Below are 13,512 nucleotides of genomic sequence, written 5' to 3' on the forward strand. Positions count from 1 at the left end.
CTAGCTTCCTCCCCTCCCCAGTTTTCAAATTCACCTGAGTTCCTTATCCTGGAAATCAGCCTGCACGGTAAAAAACTTCTGTTCTCTATCATTTACAGGAGGCCGAAGGGTCAACTACTAGACGTGTTTATTGACAAGTTTGAAAATCTCCTTCATGCCTATAGTGAAATAATCATTACCGGAGACTTAAATTGCAATTTAAGTTCCTCCAATTTTGAGGCCAAGTACCTTCAAGATTTCATTTTTAGTCACTCCTTATATCTTATCCCTTACGGGAACACCCATCATACAGGTTCCTCTGACTCCTGGCTAGATGTTGTTATAGTCAACTCATCTCAAAAGATTCATTCATTTGTGAAATCATCTGCACCCTTTATTGCAGGGCACGACTTACTTGAGTTTCAGTATAAACTTTTAGCTCCGAACCGGCCCACTCGGTTAAGAAAATGCCGTAATTTTCGAAACTGCGACCCCATAGCCTTGAAAAACGATCTTTGCTCTATCGTCACTATACCACCCTCTGACTCCTCATCGGATATAAATAGACAGGCAGAGTTCTTATGTTCATCTATTGTTCACGTGCTAGATACCCATGCACCGCTGGTCATGCGCGAATTTAGGGGACCTCCAGCGGGCTGGTTTACGCCAGAAATTAAGCGGCGTATAAGCGCTAGAAATTATTTATATACCTCGGCGAAACGTCTGAAATCAGCTGATTTGATGTCTCAATATCGCGCTCTACGCCGCGCTATCAAAGTCGAGATTAAAAGAGCAAAAAACGTATATTTTAATGATCGCTTATCGAATCTCCCCAATGTATCGAGCGTCTGGCGCGAACTTGGCCGCCTTGGGCTTATTGTATCAAAGGGTCCGCGGGCCTCCCCCTTACATCATTTCGGGGCTGACCAACTAAACACTTTTTATACTTCCATTACAAATGCCCATCCTCCTTGCTCAACTCAGGAGTTAGATCAGCTACTAGAAGACGTTCTACCTACGGTTAAATCTCAGTTTTCGTTTTCACCTGTTCCTGAATCCGAAGTCCTGCGCCTACTCTCATCCTGTCTTACTAAATCGCGCGGTCAGAGCCCTGACGATATCCAACTATTGCACCTCCGGGATCACCTAAACGTGATCGCACCTCTTCTTACAAACCTCTTCAATTGCTCCCTTCGTCATACTTCATTTCCCGAGATCTGGAAACGGGCCTATGTCGTCCCGTTAAACAAATGCGAATCACCTGCCTCCGAATCAGATACTCGACCTGTGGCAAATCTAGCACATCTTTCGAAAGTTTTTGAGAAGCTAGTAGCAACTCAACTTATGACCTACCTCGAGCAGAATGCCATACTAGATCCGTATCAATCGGGTTTTCGTAAATTCTATAGTACCCAGTCGGCCCTGCTCAAGTTACTGGACGATGCGAGAGAAGCGATTGATAACAGATGCATTACTATTTTAGTTCTTTTCGATTTCTCAAAGGCGTTTGATAGTATAAATCATCGTTTACTACTGGCTAAGCTCATTCGTTACGGGCTGACTGCCGATGCAGTTAGATGGTTCCATTCTTACCTTTCAAACCGATCCCAGGCCGTCCAAACTCTCCTCGGCACACATTCTAGTTTCCTAACAAACCATTCAGGAGTTCCTCAGGGCTCGGTACTGGGTCCGATTCTCTTTCTAATTTTCATTAACGACATTGGCCACGTACTAACCCACACGAAGCATATTGTATTTGCCGACGATCTGCAGATATATCTGCATACCTCCTTGACCGACATTGCTTCGGCTCTCGGCCGGATCAGTATCGATGCAGGGGCGGTGTCGGATTGGGCGACTGAAAACGGCTTGAAGCTCAATGTTGCGAAAACCAAGGCCATTATCCTTGGTAGCTCCTCCTATCTCACTCAAATATGTCACGACAATCTTCCGCGAGTCACTATAAATGAACAATGTATCCCATACGTTAACTCGGTTCGAAATCTTGGCGTCATTATTTCTGCCGACTTATCTTGGAATGCCCACGTAGCTCAGATCTCTCGCAGAGTCCATGGGACTCTTCATAAGCTAAAACAACATAGAAACATTCTATCACCGGAAGTCAAAACGCTGCTCGTTCATGCGCTAGTTCTCCCGCATCTTGACTACTGTAGCCTCGTCTATTGCGACCTTACCGATTATTTAAATCTTAAACTGATGAGGCTCGTAAACTGTGGCATCCGATTTATCTACAACTGTCGTAGGGACGCTCATATTACACCTTACCGTCTTCAGTTGAAATGGCTGTCGTTAGCAAGTCGTCGCCTGTACTTTTTAGGCTCTTTTCTGTACCAGCTTCTATTGACGTCTATACCGACTTATTTACGAAGTTCTTTTGTCGAAACAGATCCCGACGTACGTCGCTCTTTGAGGCTTGCAACTACAGACTACCCAGCATCATTTCATATCCCTGCTCATCGCACGACTTGCTACCGAAATTCATTTCTCCTGTCGGCTATATATTTCTGGCACAGCCTACCTCTATCACTCCGGCAATCCTCCTCTCTGGCGGTCTTCAAGGCTAAACTCTTCGATCGGCTTTTCGCATTGGAGTTAGCAGCCGTCAACCTAGCACCGTCGCCGAGGCTTTGATTACTTAGTTTTCGTTCACCCCCTTTTAGGTTAAGTCTATTCCCTACCTCATTATCGTAATTGTAAGTGTTATTTTGTTATCTTGCTACAATGCCCTTAAAAATTCTCAGAAATGTACTTCTCTATTTTCTTTTCCTATTTATAACTGTATAGTATTACATCTATTTAGTATTATAAGTTTGCTGTTACTCTTCCTGTTTATGTTTATACTATTAAGATATTCTATTTTATTTTATTTTATTTTATATTTTATTTTATATTCTATTTTCTCTGTCTCTGTTCAACTTGCCCATTGGCTCCTACGGGCCACGGCATAAAATCAAAATAAATCTAAAAATCTAAAAATCTCCATAAATATATATAATATATATAATATAATATATAAATATAATCTATCACACGTTTAGGCAGTCGTAATATGTCGCGCATATGTCGAATCTTTCATTTAATTTTCTTTCATTTAATTTTCAACCAATTTACTCAATCTTTGTATCACTCTACCGGTATACCTACTTGACATACTTGGCGTTGGCACACATACAATGTAATGTAATTCAACATCTGTGCTGATTAATGAGTCTCGGAATGTACCGTAATCATCATATGTTGATAATATTGGCAGAGCCGTGTCAATAAACTATGCTTTATAAGCATGATGACGTTCTTTTTAACGTAAATTTATTCGTATTCTCTCAGCTGTTGATCCTACGATGTTTTTCTCAGTTTTTTTCTTTTTTTTCTCTTTTGAGTCTCTGAGGTGCCTGCAGTTAGTCGGAAAATGTGGTTACTAATTGACTTTGAGATAAAAAAAAAAAAAAAAAAAATTCCGGGCCCCAGAAATCGTCAGAAATGACGACTGTAGCTTACGATTTTTTATAGAGCTAATAAATGTGTAGTCAATAGAAAATTGTGAAGAAAATGAAAGGGTTTAAGAATTCTAATACACGTAATATCGTTTTCATTGTTAAATATTACAGAGTAAAACAGTTTCTCAGATGAAATGTACATGAAACGCTAAATATAGCTCCATGATTGTAATTATAGCTCGCTATATTTGTCCTTGGTTCAAATTGATAAAATTAGATTGATCGAGTGTAAATATGCACGTATATATATATATGTATGTACGAGAAATGAATCATCGCCGTTAGCGATGAGGAGATAGATCAGTTTTGAAAAACAATTACGATGATCGAATGCTGTGACGTGTTCTTTGTCTTCTGATTTTAATTCACATTTCACCTTTTAATCAGTGCCAACCTAATTATACCAACGAAAGTACCTACTTCTGATCGGAGTTTGATTATATATCGTTCGATGGTTTGCGATTTACGATGAAATGGTCTTATTAAAACCCGCGGATGCTGCAGACTTTGTTATGTACGTACGGACACAAAGCAGCTTATCGTTAGTTCAGCCTTCGACAGCTTACAATTGACTTATGCAAATATCGGATCGGTGTTTAGGTTTCACTTTCACACGGTTTCTAACCAACGCGCATATTTGCACGGGATCGTCGAGACTCCCGTTTTTTCACTTTCTTCATTCCAGGTTTACCTACGTATATAAATATTGAACTTGGAAGGGTCTATAAAATTTCGACGATTTGCAGTAAATGTACGTATTATACCGTATCTTTTACAAATCACGCGGTAGCTGCTTTGTGATTATCTCTCTCGGTCGATGGGTGGGCGATAGTCGCACGAACCTTAAAATTATCACGACTATTATATTGACAGACGAAGATAACTCGCGGAGGTAACTTGATTCTCACGATTTCGGGTCGTATTTTTTGATATTCGTTGTAACTTTATTTTTGTTGTTGTTTGTTTTTTTTTTCTTCTTATTCTTAAATTTTTCCGACGCATCATCGCAGGCGCGACTTGTAGGTTTATCAAATTAAGAATTTGAAAAGTTGAAACTTCATCGACAGGTTAAAAACAGTTGTGATTGATGATTGTTGATTTATATATATGGAAACGTGTCGCGGTACAGACATTTCATATCGTCATGCATCGTGCAGCATGCGTTTTGTCAACTTTTACAATCGTTATTCTGCAGCTACGAACGAGTTATTTACTCTCGACGATGTATATACACGTATAAGCACAAACGATGTCTGGATAATCTCTTCAGCTGTCATTTATATCAAACGTTCGACGTTTCAAGCACCTAATTAAAATTTATGCACCGCTGCACTTACGCGCTATATATGTATATACACATATGTACACGTATGAACGTTTATAAATACGTTGTGTTTTATCACCGAAGTTTACAGTTCGATGAATCTTTACTCACGTGCCAGTGCAAACGATCACATGACGTAATATCCAAATCTATGAACACGTTATTATTTAAAAGTCGAATGTAAATGTCTATGTATTACAACCTCTCACTTGTTGGTTAAATTTCTAAATTCTCGTTGACCGCGTCCGTCCCTTCTTGCTGTATTTGTTATACGTGTTTAGTATAGCATACGCATGCACGTAAAACTGTACCTACACGTATATACGTTATACATGTATATATTTACAGGAGTTATCCTTAATCGAGAACATGCAGTACATACCTATAGCGTGTAATATGTTGTCCGAATTCTAAACCGTTACACAAGGTACATCCTGTTCAGATATATGCGCGTAAAGGGACCCACGATTTTGGTTAATTGTTTAGTGTTCATTAAGCATGGGAATCATTAACTTCCTTGACTAGTTTTCCGTGCCTGCGTAATATGTATGTAATACACTCGTTGACGAATATTCCTTTAATCCGATGACTTTTTATGGCACAGGCAAGCCTTCTTCAAGTTTCTTACGTAACGATAAAAATTTTGTAATATAGTAAGACTGACTAATGATTGATTTGTACGATAATTTGTGCAATATCAAACTATACCAGCTATCGGTGTATATAGTTGAAATTTGCTCGTTGTTATCGTAGAAGGCTTGAAAATTTGTATTGTTGCAATACCTTTTTCCTAGATCCGCTCTTATTCCATACTTTTTAAAATTAGTAACAATTCTCGTCAAAAGATATATTCGGACAACAAGATTTACTTGAGTAGTATACGAAATCATACTGAAATTATCAATATTAAAATAAAATTGTTGATCGGTAATCATCGGTAGTCGTGAGAAATCATTTAGGATTACAGGAATCTCTTTATAATCTTGAGAAATCTTATGAAATCTTGGAAATCATGAGAAATCACAGAAAGTAAAATTATTTGTCAAGTAATGTCTCGTAACCACTCTATAAATTGTGATTAATTACGAAATATGCAATTTTGGTGTCAATTTTTGCCCCATTGAATTTCTTTTCTTAACTACCTATCATTTGTAATTATAATATATACATAATTATTATGATAAAATTTCACACCACAAAGTGAAGATGATAACAATAAATCGTCGCGTTTTTGCTATTGTACAAATATTATGCATATTAATTTCAATACGGGGCACGTGAGTTAAGTAAGAGAATTAAAAAACAAAAAAAAAAAAATCGCCATCGTAAATATACTTACATTAAATATCCTATGTAACAAGCTTGCCCAAAATCAACTCACGATTTTCATGTTCCCTCTTGCTGCTTTATTCTTAATATACCATCCGCGTAGGATGAAAATAAAAATAAAACATAAAATAACAACAATCACGTTAATGCGGCCTTTCGGAAGTTGAATTCTTGCCGTCTGTTTCAATTTTGGTTTAAATTTAACCGGCGTGCTATAAGTCTTTCTGCTCATGTAATTCTCTCGAGAATAACTTGGATGAATGCAGCAGCAGAAGCAGCAGGTAGGTGGGTTTTACCCCTCTTAAAGAGTCCGAGAACGTTACGCAACGAATAATATGCAGAACGTGCAACGCTGCAAGGAAGCCCTACGTGTCGCATAGATTTGTATACCCATGCATACCTACGATGCAGAGCTCTTCTTCTTCTTCTTCTTCTTCTCTCCATTATACGCTCTCTAAAAACGTACACGTACCTGTGATACGGCATATATTTGAGTATTGTATGTAGCTAAATGCCCTTGGTCAGGTGTACGAAGTGTACGAGGTACTTGTAGTCGAATCCGTTATTTTGAGGTTGCAGCTGATCGGTGCAGCGGATCATAAAAGCTTGAACGTTTCCTGCCAACGTTGGCGGTGGTGAATTCTTAACGGTCATTCGGTCGATTTAACGATATGCACGAAAGGTGTTCGTCTGCGAGAAGTTACGTTGATTATTGTATTACATCCTACTTTCACACGTGTCCATGTAATAATTGCAAAACGCTGAACAACGTTGTCTGCGAAGCTTTTCATCTTAGAGAATATGCTTACGGATTATCTTGTACGTTGCATATTATTTATACATGTATAACTGGAAAGTGAAAAGGGTGACGATCAGACTGAATAAACTCTGGGTGGTGAAGTTATCGACACGTTTCGATATACGTACAGTGTGTATAGGTATGTATGTAATATACATGTAAGTACACGGCATTCTGAGGTAAAGTCGACACCGGGATTACAGAAGCCTTCGATCTCGTCGCGTTATACGGTAAAAACGTATAACGTACCTCTACATATGTATGTAAATTATCACGTGCAGCATTTACTCGCTACACGTGTATAACATGTGTAATGCAGTTGTAATTACATATATATATATATATATATATATATATGCATGTATGATGTACATGTGTATATTGTTTAAAACACTTGTACCGGTTGGCTCGTATTATCCGTACGGCTAAAAAGGCTCTCGACATTTTCGGTCCTTCGGTACTCAAAATCAAATTTTTCAAAATAGTACCTAGATTTTCAAAAATTCGGATATCTGAACTCTCTAAATCTTTATCAATAAAACAGACCCGAATCTGTTTGTACGAAGTCCACGTAGAAACGAGTTCTCGTCGATCTCGTGATTCTCCTCAAAGATTTCACCTCTTACCTTACACCTATTTACATATTATCTATATACATATACACGCGCACACACACACACACACACACACATCTCTATGAAAGTGTGTTCGTATTTACGCTAATTTACGTTATACGCGACTAGTTTGACGCTGGAGACGAGTTGGTTGATTAATTATACGCGGCATATCGCGTGTATGTATTGTACGTATTGGATTGTGTCAAAAAAATTGTCTATTTGTTTCTTCAGACTTCAAGTCGAAAATATTGTTCGAAATGGCGAAAGAAAGATGCTGTCCAAGCTTTAGTTTTTAATATTAATATTTAGAGGAGCCTCGTCGCGATTTTCTATTTCCCGTTTAAATAGCATGGAAAAAATTGGATTTAGGCTTTGGAATTTTATAACTCGGCAACGCATTAGTGTAATGTTAGGACTGGAACGTATTTTTGTAGGGAATTGAACCCTCTACAATAAAGGTCTGATATCATTTTATGATAAATTTAGTCTTTAAAAAGTTATTTAAGGTCAAAGGTCAACAAAGGACCTGTCTGATATTATACATAATATTAGCACACACGATTATATTTATATACATGCATGTGTATGTCATAGTATATGTATATAATTATAGTGTATCACGGGTTATACCATAATATACTAAACGGTAAATATGATTTATTATCCGGTTAGTCAGATTTTTACGTCTCTATAACGTCGTTTATACGTATAGGTGGATGATTTATATTTCAAATAAACTAATGTTTTTTCTTTTATTTATTTTTTTTTTTTGTGCCGTCTTCTCTTTCGACATATGTTATACACTTATGAAAAATTGGTATGGTAACACGTGTTTACGGCGTGGGTTTTTCTTTACTTTTAATTATTTCTATGTACACACCTAACCGCGTTCTATGTATGGGATATAAGTAAATATGGATTTTGTCACATCCGACGGTATGACTTCATATTTGAAATATTACGCAATGAGAACATTTTATTCTTTCTATAAGCGTTGAAATTTTGTTATAGACAATTGAAATCGTTGTAGGTACAATTACAGTAGAAATATAATATCAGTCGGCAAAGATATTACATTGTGTATATGTTACACAATTAGAAAGTATTTTTGCAGAAACGTTATATCCACTTATGTAATATTTTCTATTTTGATTTATTTTTACTTTTTAACTGAATCAATTTGATGAATACTATCGATATTGTATCGACTGTTTGATATTTTATTGAATTAAATAATAATCTTGCGTCATAAGCCTACAATTTATGCAAGTTAAATAATTATTGTATAACACATCGCCACGTTAATCGAGTTAAAAAGCATAAGTATTTTCTCTGATTACATAACGTCTATACATACATTAAACGTTCACGTAGATACCTACACGTGAATAATCATCGCGTGAAATTCCGCTCGGTATATATACGTATAACGTATCTATCTAAATATTTTAGATCTAAAATAACCGCACAGATTTATGTCGCTGTTTTTTTACGTCTCTTTCGTTCAGCAGCAGCAGCAACGATGGCTGAAATTACGTCTTGAGGAAAAGTACGGGTATAAGAATAAAATACGTGCGCTGTTTTATACAGCTATTACATATATATATTATTGATCGTATGGCTGTAGATTTTGATTTTATACATTACATATATATATATATATTTTTTTTTTCTTGCCTTGAAATGTAATTTATTCGCGAGACGTCGGCGGCGTCTGAATTTGGTTTTGAAATAATGCAGTTTTCATATCTAGAAGCGAGACGATATAAGATCATCATCATCGTATTACGCGTTACGCGAGCAGCACAACAACTTTGCCCAGACTGCAGTCTGTGCTGCTGTATTAAACGAAACTGGGTTGTGGGCTCGTTTTAACTTACTACCGGCTATAGTCGCGGATCGGTGAGTGAGGGAGCGAGTAGTCGGTTAGTTAGTTAGTTGCTTAGTGAGTGAGTGAGTGAGTGAGAAACGTGCAAGGGCCGTAAGCTCCAAGGTTAGTTTTTCATTAACGCGTGTTTGTCGGGTAGAAAAACATGGAGCAACTACTGATGCTGATGCTGGACCGTTTTACTCTTCTAAACTGGGGCAAATGCTTATAATGGTATACCAGACTTGTCTAACCCTACGTTACTTAACCAAACCAAACCCTAAATCTACACTGCTTAGCTAATTCATTGCAGCAACATATGTGCGCGTGTGTGTGTGCATGTTGTGCAGGGTGTACGGTAAGAGGATGAATGAAATTTATTGAATCACGATTCATTTGCATCTCTTCGTTACAGAGATGCGATATATCTACAGGTATACGCAGCACGTACATACACGTGTGATGAAATCGATGCCATCAACTTCGCCAACTTTCGTGTACGGTTCTTCGCTTTTATATTTTCAAACCGTTAAGAAATTTGCGGTCAACTTTTGTTCGTATCTTTTATTGGGTTTTATTTTTCTTTCTTTGCGGAACTCGAGTTTTCGTTATAACCTAACTGAAGATATCTCTCACGGCTTATCGCGAAATCTTGTTAAATAATATATCATCTGAAATGTTTATATCGTTCTTCGAAGAAAATTTGAACAACCTATACGTGATCTAAGAATGTTGAAAACTTTTTCGTCAATGTTACACAGTCCAACATGAATATGGCATAATCTTCGGGACTTTGTAAGATGTTTGGAAAACAATCTTTGGATTAAAAATGACGTATAAAAAATCGGCGGATGGAACGGATGGATGAAAAGAAGAACACTCGGTGCCCGGAGCTATGAATCGAAACGGTTGGAAAGGTTTCGTGTATGTGTGTGTGTGTGTGTGTGTGTGTGTGTGCGCGCGGCTTGTACATGTCGAGTTGGAAAGCGTCGTCAGCTAGCCAGTCGGCGACGGATCAGCTGTTTGGTGGCGTCAACGAGATGCGCGCGCATCTCGGAAATATGTACAGTCAATTCTTCGTCGTCGTCGTCGTCGTGTCGTGTCTGAGTGTTTACCGTAAGCGTTTGCCCCGCTCGTCCCAAGCCGGTGGCCTCTTGGTTGGTTGGTCGGTCGGTTGGTTGGTTGGTTGCTTTCGTTCCTCGCGTAGGACAAGGTCCGAGAGACTTTGGTTTGTGCGGTATATACCTAAGACTGGTAGTCGATGAGAAGAGGTAGAGAGAAGAAGGTACCGTAAGGAATAAGAGGTAGACTGAGGAGATTCCCGTGGCGCTCGAATTCCGGTTTCTTAGCCTCTGAGATGCCCGGACCCCGGGCCCCATCATCAGATGCCCAGAAGGCTTCTTCTACTTTGTACCCCAAGAGTTCCGAGTGAACTTGCTGCCAAATGCGGGAACGTAAGTCAATTTGATCAATGTTCGTCTTACATGTTACATATTGTGTACTCTTGTCAACGTTAGATCGAGGCTTGTGTCTTGCAGGGGTTTCAACTCCCGAATCGACCCTGTGGACCTTTTTTCTTCTTCTCTCGCTCACTGTCTGGCTCTGGTTTTTTTTTATCTATCTTTCTCTTTCTCTCTCTCTTTCGCTTCTTGACCTTTTCACGTAGCAGTTTTGAATCGCGCGATGGAATGCGACTCCTTTTTGGAGACCGAGTCGGAGAGTGAGAGAGAGCATGATCCATGGGTCGTTCAAACGTTGCCATGCTCTTGACCGTGCGTCGTTCATCCTGAGAAATATCGCTGGGGTTTGTTTCTGATTAATTTTCGTTTACGTACATATTGTACATGTTTGAACGTGTATCGTGGGAAATTTGATTCTTAAGAATAACACAGCATAACATAACCTAGAGATTGTTAGTCAATTGGGCTCTTAATCCAATGTATATCTGGTATACAAGTTGACCGACCGGTAAGAATGTTTTCAATGTCGAAAATAGTTATTTCTCTGATCGTGGATTCGAAAACTGTTATTGAGGAATTTTTACCACACCTTCGAATAATACCATGTGTGAAATTTGTGAGACGAGACACGTTGGTATCCAATATCGAAGAGTCGTCTTTCTTACGTATTCGGATCACTCGAGCCCCGATTACTGATTACAATTCGCTTTTTCTCGGACGCTAGATATAAGCTTATTTATTTTCAAAGTGCATTTCAACACACGCGTGTGTCGGGTGGTGTCGATAAGTCAAGACTTTCGGAGGCAAAGCTGTTTGTGTTCTTGCTGCTGCTGTTGGAATGGAGAGCGCAACGTGCGTGGAGTGCTTGAATCATTATTATGATAATGAACGTATTTTATATGTAGACGATGGATGCGGTTCAACGGTGAATTTCATTTGTAAATCTATCAGGTTAGATTGATTTATGCTATTTGAAATATACGAACGGGATTTGATAAGTTTATTTATTTACATCTTTACTCGTACCGTTTGAAGTTGCGATGCGATGCACGTCTCTGTTTTCAATTATCTTTTTTCATCTTACGAAATGGAATGTATTTATTTTTTTTCCTTGCAAATTTTTCAAAAACTCGAACTGTCGTGCGAATGATGTTTGAAAAGTTCAAATAATCAAATCTGAAGATCTTTGATGCCAGAACTTTTCTCTCAACTTCGTTCTGCTCGTGACGCAGCTCCAAATTCGAGAAGCGAACGATTTGATTGTACAAAAAAATATTGGAAAACAATGGACACGTAACTGTATAATACAATTCAAGAGACGGACTTGCATGCAGACAATTCATTATGTATGTATTCTGTACCGTCTGCGTTACGTAAATTCCATATTGAACATTGCTTAACAGTATTTGTACTACTACCACCACCATTACAACTACTATTGGCATGCCAACTCTGGAATATCATTGTTTTTTTTTTTTTTTTTCTTTCTTTTCACTCTATTATCACAGCGTATCGAAGTAACTGATTATTTTAGCAAGCATGGTACGTTTGTTGTGCTATAAACGTCGAACGATTTGCCTGACGATGAATTCAAAATTATGGATACACACGTATCTGTAATAATGAGTAATAACGTCGTTTGCAATTATTTTCAATTTGAGGCTCTTGAGAAGAGGACAAAAGCATGACACTTCGTTATCGCGTCATTGTATGTACTGTATCGTTATCGTTGTAGTACATAATATATGTATAATGTTCGGGGGGAAACGGACTACTGAATGCATACTTTGACCCCTGCAGCTGGAGAATTCAGATTACTTACATAACTGTACGTGTGGTATAAATGGGAAATCTAATTAGCTGGTTCTGCTGCTGTTATTTTACCCGTTAGTTAATAACGCCGTGCAGGTAAGCCGCAGCTAAGACACTCTCCTTTCGCTCTCCCATCACGTTTTAGTGGAACGATACCTACGTAAAACATCCGACACATGAATCATACACACGTGTACGTTGTACATACAGTATCGTACAAATCTACTCGCATCCGTTCATGCTCCGTGTCGTTTTTTTTCTTCTTTTTCCACAATTCAGAGCGTCCCGTTTCGCGTTTCAACCAACGATACCGCAAAGCTTGCGAATCTGAGAGTGGATTTATGTTTCGAAATTTTTTTAAATCATTTTTATTTTGATTCATTTATTTGATAAAAATTTAAAAACAATACGAACAAATTACCAGTGAAATCTGGAGAAATGATTGATTGTTCGTCTTATTCCAAGAGTTTATAGGTTATTATTATATCATACGTACAACATTTGTGACGCATATGACGTCTTTCCGTAATCTAGATGACCGTTTATACCAGCCCTTTGTTATATTTATATACATTCGTACGTAGTTTTGCACTCACGTCATAACGGGACCATTCCCCATTATCCCTGAATGTGATTCATGCTGGAAATTTTTTTTTTTTTCTTACCGCGTGCAGAACAATAATTTCTCATGAACCGTATTGTACAAAATATCTTTAGAAATATCAAGCACATCCGTTTCGTACTCGTAACAGACATATAACCTACCTCGTTTGAATTCGCGGATTATACATATATTCCCACTATAGA

At 38.1% G+C, this 13,512-nt stretch overlaps 1 protein-coding gene across 7 annotated transcripts in view; it reads left to right on the forward strand.

Moving 5' to 3' along the window:
* The window catches only part of LOC124298105 (serine/threonine-protein kinase tricornered), a 117,012-nt gene that overhangs the window by 93,706 nt on the left and 9,794 nt on the right, over positions 1–13,512 (forward strand). Inside the window, exon 1 of one of the 7 annotated variants that reach the window (XM_046749715.1) lies at positions 10,570–10,887. The exons of the other annotated variants lie outside the window; for them this stretch is intronic. Within the exon in view, the coding sequence (XP_046605671.1) occupies positions 10,878–10,887 (10 nt within the window). The 5' untranslated portion in view covers positions 10,570–10,877. Of the gene's footprint in view, positions 1–10,569; positions 10,888–13,512 lie in introns of those variants that run through there. 7 annotated transcript variants of the gene reach the window in all.

Source organism: Neodiprion virginianus, chromosome 2 (genome assembly GCF_021901495.1).
Source record: "Neodiprion virginianus isolate iyNeoVirg1 chromosome 2, iyNeoVirg1.1, whole genome shotgun sequence".
NCBI classification, from domain to species: domain Eukaryota; kingdom Metazoa; phylum Arthropoda; class Insecta; order Hymenoptera; family Diprionidae; genus Neodiprion; species Neodiprion virginianus.